At 32.3% G+C, this 10477-nt stretch overlaps 1 protein-coding gene and 1 long non-coding RNA gene across 2 annotated transcripts in view; one reads left to right on the plus strand and one right to left on the minus strand.

The window, feature by feature from the left end:
- LOC115241820 overlaps positions 1–10477 on the plus strand; it is a 100459-nt gene that overhangs the window by 24391 nt on the left and 65591 nt on the right. The window lies entirely within an intron of this gene.
- The window catches only part of LOC115241816, an 81818-nt gene that overhangs the window by 12241 nt on the left and 59100 nt on the right, over positions 1–10477 (minus strand). The window contains exon 2 of the mRNA XM_029817753.1: positions 9017–9120. Coding sequence (XP_029673613.1) covers positions 9017–9120 — 104 coding nt within the window. The remainder of the gene's footprint in view (positions 1–9016; positions 9121–10477) is intronic.

The following is a 10477-nucleotide window of genomic DNA, read 5'->3' on the forward strand; positions in this document are numbered from 1 at the left end:
TATATATATATAATTTATGAAGATACATTGTAAAACGTGGCAAATACATTTGCAAACACTTTGTACAAATGACAGCATTCAGTAATGTTTCTTTAATGTAATACTCTGGCAGTATTCAATAGATGTTTACAGTGGAGAATCGCTGTCTCGAGTGTACAGCGATCGAGTACCGATCGAATTATGACTCGAATGGAGGAAAATGATTGTCCGTGTTCGATACGGCGGCGCCGAACATTTGCATCGTCGTGGGAACGATGGCATAATCCGATTTAAAGTCTCGTTGCAGGTTATTTTATGACATCGATAAGCATCTTTGTGCTCGGAACGGGACGTGATTTCAAATTATCACAAAGTGATACAGGAAGTTAAGAGAATTGCAGGTGAAATGTTATTTCACATGGAATTTTGCGCAAATACATCTTATGCAAATTGATACGTAGTCCAGTCTCGTTTTAAAACTTTAAGACGAAACTTTATCACAATATTTATGCTCGCCACACATTTTAATTCACGCTGTTTGTAAGAACTATCTTTCTGCTTTTCACACTATTTGTTTTATTTTTCGGCACTATATTCTTGCACATCACGAATCATCAGGAAATTGCGCTTCTCTTATTAAAATTTCTAGTCTAAAATCAAAGGTCAGTAAATTCGAAAACGGTATGAGAAACGTGACTCACACTCACACACACACAAGTGTCTCGAAAATAATCACCCGCTTGCGCAACTAAATTTCATTTATCTCTTATCCGAGTAATCTTCGCGACGTGATTTCGTGATTTCTCCGATTTCCGTTCGCCAAGATCCGCCTTTGAAGCTGTGCGGGCGCGGCGAGAATTCTCAAAAATTCCACGGGGTACAAATTAAGTATTTAAGATAATTAGCCGGGCCCCGCGCGCTTCGTTTCTTGTGGAAATCGACCGCAACCTCGCGGGCGCCGATGCTATCTTGCTACGCGATGCAATCTACTTCCCGAGAACTTCCTGAATCGAATGCAAGCGGTTTGATTTGCATAGATACACTTAGGTCAAAGTCTAATCCATTCACTATTTTTAAACAAGCAAAATTATTAATAATTTTAAATTAAATACAGCTTTCTATTAAATAAAGAGTAAGTTAATTAATAATTAATATAAAATTACCTTTTTGTTGCAAATTACTGAATAACATAAATAATAATATCAGGAAATAATTTTATAACATCTGAACTTAACAAAAACATGAGAATTGTAGTCTTTTCTTATAATGAAAGCAATCATAGAGATAGAGAGCATTGCCTTATACCATATTAAACAGACTTTGATTTAAGTGTTTTTAGATTTACGCGCACGTCTAACACGAATCGCCTTGTAATTATTTCCAACTATTCGTTTGCTTAAACTATCTTTGCGAAGAAATGATGCATAACGTTTCATATACCATAAGTCAATCCTTCCAGCGAAAAAGCAATGGTTACAGCAGCTAATGCACATACACGAATTAATGCACTATATTTTTTGCATGTAAATTAATTAACTTATTATTAAAATAAATTAAGAATCAAATAAAAATGAATGCGTAGGAGACTTTAGAGGCAATTATGTTTTAAACATTTTTATTTTTGATCTAGATGGATATTCGCTTTTTAAGATTGATTGAACGGTTATCGGTTATCTTTCTTATTTATATATTGGCTTTTCCGATGTAATTAGTTTAAATATTTGTGTAAGTTATATATATATACAAGTTACTTTAAAAAAAATATATAAAGTGGCGATCAATCTTAAAAATGATTATTTAAATAATTTTAAATAACAAGATGACAATAAAAGAACGTTGAGGGTGACAAAAGAATTATTTTTATTATTGCTTTGACTAAAAAATTAATGGAACTAAAGATGTTTTTTATAGATCTTTCAAAATAGAATTGATTACAATTCTAGTAAATATAATTAGACTTTGATATATGCAAGGACAGTCGCGACATTTTTTTTGACAATGACAAATCGACTGTCATTTAGCAATATCATTGTAAGCTCACAAACGTTCTTCGTTCTCGGAAAATCACGAGAAGAAAGAGAGAGAGAAAGAAAGAATATCTTCTCTTTCTGTAATGATACGTCGCATTTACTCGTACTTGCCCGCCTATTTGCCGTAACCATTTCCCGCGCAAGAATTTAAAACGAGAAGTAAATTCAAAGTGGTAGGTGCTGAGTAGTCACTAGATTACTGGAGAATCGCCTAAGTGCTAGCCAGTTACAGGACGTCTTGGATTCGAATTCAGAGTACAGTGGTAGTCCGAGTTCTTTTTAAAACTCGTTGGCTTTTTTTCGCCTTTTCGCTATTCTTGAAGCTGCTTTAGTGTAAAAACTGATCTCGGTAATCGCAAAAACGTACGCACGTTTTATAAGTACTATAATATGTCCTGATTTGTGGCTAATAAGTACATACTTATGTTACAGTAATCATGCACAATTGACAAAAATAATGGAGATTTTAATGAAGATTTTATTAAATTAAAATTAAATAAGTAATAGACAAAATTTTATCTGTTTGTATCCTAGAACTTATTTTGTCAAATTTTTGATCGTTTAAGACTTGAAAATGACCATCATTATAAAGAAGTTATTATATGATCGCGTAGCTCTTCCAATCTTACAGATGGAAAAATTAAATTCTATTTAAATACAATTAACTGCAACATTCAATTATCAAATGAATGAAAAGTCTTATCTCTAAAACGCAAATCAATATCGAGCAGGAAATTGCGATTATCGATGGCGGACGAGCAATTTCTTATCCAACACGCTAACGCATCTCTAAAAGAACGCAATTACAAGTGTCAAATCATTTATTGGCCGTACCTCATATTTTCCAGCGTCTAAAAGAATAGCTTTGATGAGATCGTTTCTCGAATCAGGCGGCACCGTCGCGCTTCTCGCATTATCGAGCGATCTTTGAGAGACCCGCAGGGGCAAATCGGAGCTACGTAAGGACGATTCTGTACATGTAAAACGCAAGCTGCAAACCTGCTCTTACGCGAAAAAAGATCGATCGTTTTAACGCTCACGAGGGGGCGCGATAGAAAAAATCGCTGAGAAAATAGTCTGAAGAATTCAAACGCAGGTCGAAATAGCGATCATTCTTGTTTCTTTTTTGTTCTTGATAAGAACGTGGGTTTCGGAAAGAATTTCTATAAATATATATAATTTTTTTTATATTATATATCTTCGTTTCGATTTTGTTTCAATATTTTTCATAATTTCAAAATTAGATTTCATTGAAGTGATATATAAGATCGATCATTATTTTGCAAACAATCTCACAATATTACAATATATGTAATGCAATATAAGGTCAGAGTAGACACGTTTATATTACATGAAAATATATTCACACACATCAACCGTAGAAAAAAGTTTGAACGGCCATAAGGACGAAGAATATCAAGTAACAAGGCAATATTTAAAATTATAAACACGCGGTATGGCGCCTCTAATTATGGTTACGCCATCAAAGATACCGACCTTGCATCCATCTAAATTGGGATTTTTTTCGGGATCGGCCGCGAAAGAGAGAATGTACGCGCCGCGCGAGAGAGTTCGTTTAACTTTCAAATTGACCCCGATTTAAACCGCAAAAGGATGCCTCGTCGGCATCCTTTGGTTTGGTAGACACGACTCTTCGGCGGATCCAATTTGCCGGTGAGGTGTGAAGCGATGTTTTGGTCGTTCGGATTTTTAGAGGAGGAGGAAAGTGGATATGTAAGTTGCCTTGAGGATGTACAATGATGCCGAAATTATTCATAAGGATGAAACTTTTATAAAAGACACAACGGCCTCACTTTTAATAAAGACGATGATTACTGAAGTATCTTATTTTGTTATATTTTACTCTTATTTTGTGACAAACTAATTTTTATATTTTTGTTATATTATTTTATTATATTATATTATTTATTCTAAATATTTTCTTTGCTTAATTTTTCTTTTTATATTCTTATTTTATATTATATTCTTTTTATATTTCTATTTTCTTTTTATCTTTTATATTTATATTTTAGAGTGTTATAACTCACAGTTTCTAAAATTTTTTGAATTTAACTATCTACGATTATTTTATATTCCCCAGAATACAAGTTTCAGTAAATGCACGGTAGTTTAGAAATTAAAAATTTACACTGACTATTAAACAGCGCGAATATGTAAATCGAGTTATGTTTTTATTTGATGTTTGTTACTCCTCACGCAAGAAAAAGAAATCACAAGAATGACCATAACTACTTTAATTAGATCAATCTTCATACGCGCAAATACCGAGTATTTCAGAATTCCGTCCGTTGGTTTTTACTGCATAAATCTTTGTTTGTATGCCGGATTAACGATTACGGCGATCAACGAGTTTGACGCAAACGAGCACGTGTTCGACTCAACGACTGCAATGACGACGATGACGAGATTCCGCGAGGTCTTTCGGAAAATCTTCGGATCTATCCTCGACCTAATGTAACATATTTGTAAGGACTTCCTTCGCATGTTCCATTTGCATCCGCTGGTAGGCTTCAGGTTAGACCGATAATCAGACAACCGGACGGCTTTCTCGGGCTACCCGTTCGTGCTTCACGCTTCCGATTAACCGCCGAGTGTTTCGCATTCCGCGGGTTGCTTCTTATGCTGCTTCGTCTGGCACGGTGGCGAAGCAGTTTTTAAACTACGTGCTCGAATTTTAATACTGACATACATTTGCTTAATTTTTCTTTTTATATTCTTATTTTATATTATATTCTTTTTATATTTCTATTTTCTTTTTATCTTTTATATTTATATTTTAGAGTGTTATAACTCACAGTTTCTAAAATTTTTTGAATTTAACTATCTACGATTATTTTATATTCCCCAGAATACAAGTTTCAGTAAATGCACGGTAGTTTAGAAATTAAAAATTTACACTGACTATTAAACAACGCGAATATGTAAATCGAGTTATGTTTTTATTTGATGCTTGTTACTCCTCACGCAAGAAAAAGAAATCACAAGAATGACCATAACTACTTTAATTAGATCAATCTTCATACGCGCAAATACCGAGTATTTCAGAATTCCGTCCGTTGGTTTTTACTGCATAAATCTTTGTTTGTATGCCGGATTAACGATTACGGCGATCAACGAGTTTGACGCAAACGAGCACGTGTTCGACTCAACGACTGCAATGACGACGATGACGAGATTCCGCGAGGTCTTTCGGAAAATCTTCGGATCTATCCTCGACCTAATGTAACATATTTGTAAGGACTTCCTTCGCATGTTCCATTTGCATCCGCTGGTAGGCTTCAGGTTAGACCGATAATCAGACAACCGGACGGCTTTCTCGGGCTACCCGTTCGTGCTTCACGCTTCCGATTAACCGCCGAGTGTTTCGCATTCCGCGGGTTGCTTCTTATGCTGCTTCGTCTGGCACGGTGGCGAAGCAGTTTTTAAACTACGTGCTCGAATTTTAATACTGACATACATACGTAACATTGACGTGACGGAAAATAATATTTATAGATTAAATCTTTATCAGTGCTCATTAATAAGACAAATTTTAAGATTACGCTGTTTTTTTATATCTTATAAGTGATTAGTAATCAAAGTAATTGTAAAATAAAATAATAACATTTTGTGAACGTGATTATGCATCGACTAAGTTGTCTCTTTTACAATTACAGATTTTATAGTTTTCGCAAAATATAGTATATTGATACTGTCAACTTCTGAGAGTATGATTTCCCGGAAAATCACGCTGGAATCTCAGGAATGTAAGAAACATTTGTTAAGGCTCGAATAAAAATAGCGATAAAAAATTCGACGCTAGATTCCATGATAGATGTAAACATGCGTGCATCGGAGAAATGAATCTAAGGAGAACTGCGATATTTCCTTTATCCTTTAATTATCTTCCACCTGGAGCAATGTAAACAGGAAATAAAACCGATCAACCTAATCATAGATAAGATATGCCCGGCATGTCGGTAGATTATACGCCCGGTATAAATGAGACGATACGTCATTTAAAGTCATACTAAAACGAAGCATCGATGCTTGGAATCAAAGATTAGTTGTTAAGGTTGTATGTCGGATCGCTATGCAATAAAACTGAAATTGATTGGCGATTCTCGAGACAAAACGAGATTACTTTCGTCTCGCGTACAATAACACGTCGAGTGTCGGAAGGATTACGCGAAACGCATCTTTAATAATACATTTTCAAATGACGAATATTTAATTTTACTATTACAAAAAAGTATAATAAAATTATTGTAGAATTTTATAATAATTTCAAATATGCTTATTAATTTTTAATTCGAAATTTTTAACAAGTTTTTTTTATAAACTTATTTTTCAATTTGTTAAATTTCTTATTTGACATATATTCAAATGCTAAATTATCAATGTTCTATTTTTTTGATAATTTTGGTAGGGAGTGCATCATACTTTAGTGACATGTATTAATATTTTTTTTATTTAATATTTTATTTTAATATTTTTTTTATTTAATTATTAACTTAATATCTTAAAAATATATTTTTCTTGTGAAATTATATTTTTGTATAGAAAGAAAAATGTCAAAAAAATATACAAAATTTTATATGCCATCACACATTATATACAAATAAGCAATAGATAATTTTAATTTATTCGACATTTAACGACCATTTCTCTTTAGATTTTCAATATATCTTTTAATAACAACTAAAAAGCGATAATAGCAAGTACCTAGATCTTCTGCTTGAATTTTTCAAAGTGCGTAGCAGAGTTTCATATTTATGTGCGCTTCTCTATAATTAAATGTAATTTCACGGTTGATCAAACTAGATAAAACTGTTTTTCTAGGATTTTTTGAAAATCTTGCTATCAATCTTGACCTTATAACAGATCGCGAAAATTTATAATTCGTCGAATTAAAAAAGATAAATCTAATTTATTAAGATTATAATTAATCGTATCTTCTTTATGAACATCACACGATAGTTTTATTTTAATTCTTAGAGACTCTTTTGTGATTATAATTCATTATTTTTGACTAGTAACAATTTTTTTGCCTTTCGACTTGTGGAATATGAATTGCTATGGCTATAGGTCACACACGTCTCTTAAGAAAATCGGATTCGACGATCCGTTTCAAATTATATTCTGCAAAAATTTGAGGAGCATTCAAATATCTAATAATTCCACAATATAAAATTTTGTATTTACTTTGTATTTGACGTTCATAGTTAGTTTTTCAAAATTTTTAATAATTAATGTCATATAATTTAACTCTTTATATTTATGTTTTGTAACAACGAAGCATCATTTCACCCTTAATTTAGTTCCTAATGTGACTGAGATTGAGACAAAGTTCACGATTTTTGAAATATTTTCTATAAGGAAAGAATGGCTATTATAAAAATATCGGCGGATAATATCACACTCGATATTCTGATCATAAACGTCTTTTTATCTATACTTTTTTTAGGTTGCTACTGTATAATTTTTGCTATAATCAGCCAATTTTAATGCACACTGCGCGTCTTATAATCGATTTATAGCTTTTGAGGTGTTTTCGAAGATAGAAGCGTATTCCTTCCGCTACTGTTGGCAATTTTTTTTTTCAAAATTCTGATCTAGCTGGTCAGGCGTGTATCACATATATTTTATATTCATGAAATCTTATGGGCTGTAATTAAGTTAGAATTATCCAGTTGATTGAGCAATTGAAAGTTTTTTCGAGTTTTATCGGTTCGCGGGAAAACCCGCAGGGTATAATTGGTATCGGACAGAATTTATAACCGGAAAATGTATGATTTAATTAGGGGCTTCTCTCTACATATTTTCATATCTAAAATACAGACGATTGTTCACAATAATATAATCAGTACTCTGGCTAATTGTAAATTATATAATTATTAACGCGAATAAAATTATAACATTTCTATAAATCGTAATTACAATCTTTGCAATATTATTAGCTTTAATGTCTAGAGTTTCCTTTAAAAAAAAATTAACTTTCGAAATATGACGATCTTTTGATCTGAAATTTTCGGCTTACAATTAGACATCATTTTTTTATTCAAGCGAAATATATTTCTCGATATTTTTTGTTTTAATTCGCAATTTTTATTGCAATTTCAATATAATATCAAGTCGACATAAATAAAAATAAGATGCTCACGAGAGAGCTTTATAATTAAGTTAGATTTTTATGTTCGTACTACCGTCGGCGTATATCGGTATGGAAGCGAACGAAGCTTTCGTGCGCTTATTAACATCAAATTACAATCGCCAAGGGTGTGATTATAACACGATTCTTCTTCGTATACTTGAAAGAACGAGCGTGCGGAGAACAGGTTGATTATAAGCAGTCATCGATCGAGAGGCACATTTTTTATTGGCTCTTGTTATTCCTTCTGTTTATCCTTACGAGCGCGTGTACTTCGATCGTAACATCAGGTTGCGGCCAAAGAGATATAATGAATAGAAAATATTTTGAAAGTCGGAGATTAAAATGTATATCCCGAGAGAGCAACGCGCTATATAACATATTTAATAAGAATTTAATATCATTGTAATAATAACTGTAATATAATTAATTAATTTAATATTATGTAATAACATTTGTGGAATCTATTTTAACAGATACGGGAAGATTGGGAAAAAAAAGAGTTTGTTTGCAATGTCACTTTTTAAAGCGTTGAAATCATTATTATCTATAAAATATAATGTTCAACTATCTTTCTCTTTTATAAACGTAATGTTTTTTCTTTTTTTTTTTTTTTTAAAATTAGATACTTGTTGCTTTATTTGCGATGTTTGAGAGACAACAAGAAATATAATTTAAATTTAAATTAATGTTGAAATTTTGGTAGCATATATTATACTTTCCATTTTTATATTTGATTTTGTGCGATAGTTTTTTATATTTTGCACTGTGAAAATATTCGGAAAATAAGATCTTTGCGTATCCGCGTTAAATAAAAATAAATAAGTTTTCTTTCAAAAAGAAAGAATTTACTTACCGAGCCGTAAAGTAGACCACAGGAATCCATACAGAGGTAAAGGCAGGTCGCTACGCCTTGAATCCTTAATTGACCTCTCGATATCGATGTTCTTTGAAAAATCGCTGAAACAGATAATAATTGTCTCATCAATTTTATTAAATTTTTTTATAAGGTTTATTTATTATGACAATAAATGATCTGATCGTCCGACGGTACATATTTCTCGAATACAAATATAAAACCCAACAACATAATCGGACGGGGAAGGAACAGGTTCTCTGAATGTTTTAATCCGTCCAGTCTTTTTCTCTCTAATGATCCAATCTTGGATGCGATGAATACGTATTGTCAGTCGACTCGTAATTCATGACGTTTATCTCGAGCGTCAATGTTCACCGAGCTACTCGATGGCGTTGTCTGGCTTTGATAAATTAAGTTTGAGCGCAAAATTGTGTGTGCGATCGCGACCAAGCAGAGACATGCAGCATCGCCGCAGCTACGCATTTATACTATCGATAAAGCTTAATTCCGTCGAGAATTATTTGTCACGGGCGCGATCGTCCTTGAGTAAGATCTATCTTTAATGTCCATTTAACGCGATGTTGATCTCACCACGAGAATACACACAGAAAAATATTATTTTATTGCTAAGTAAAATGATTACTCAGTTTACTTTACTTCTTTTAAATAACAGTTATCTTTAACAAAGAATATTTTCTTAATAATAGTCTTAAAATAGACTTGTCACAAATTTTAGAAATACTCATTATCATATACTCAAAAAAAGTAAATATTTTCTTTTGAAGAATATTATAAAATTTTATCGAAGAAAAGTCAGATATGGTTAATTTAATGTAAGAAAATTTAATAGATCAGAAAAATTTAATGTATTTCTTTCAATTATATAATTTAATATTCTTGATTGAAATATTAAATTTATTAGGATTCAGAATATATTTTGAATAAATTTGATGCTTATGATGAACTTATGATAGATTTGCGGATATATAAACTTATGAAATACTTGAAACAAGTAATATTTACTTGTATATAGTATATATTTTTCTGTGTGTACATATCCTATAAATGCACTTATCTATAGTTTCTATTGTTCAAACAAATTTCTAGCGAGTTTATACATTATACATTGTATTCGTATAAATTTAAATATCTCTTTTAATTTATACGAGACAATTTGCTATGTTGCAGGAAGCATTTCCGGGATACGCCTGAAAGATAAAGATCAAACCTTCCGATTGTTCGTCGTACTTGGAAATAGCGTTAGTTGCGAAGAGAATATCGCGGAAACTACTGACTGAGCTTTCGCTGTCGTGAGGAGTCGAGATTCTTCGTCGAACTCGCGAATGGCTTCATCTTCTGGCGACTTGATGCCAACAATTACAGGCAATACGCGCAAGCGTTGTATTCCGCGTACAATGCGAAACGTATTTCAATGAACGGGCGGCGATGGAATCCCGT

The sequence above is a fragment of the Formica exsecta genome, unplaced genomic scaffold (genome assembly GCF_003651465.1).
Source record: "Formica exsecta isolate Colony F162 unplaced genomic scaffold, ASM365146v1 scaffold512, whole genome shotgun sequence".
In the NCBI taxonomy this organism is placed as follows: domain Eukaryota; kingdom Metazoa; phylum Arthropoda; class Insecta; order Hymenoptera; family Formicidae; genus Formica; species Formica exsecta.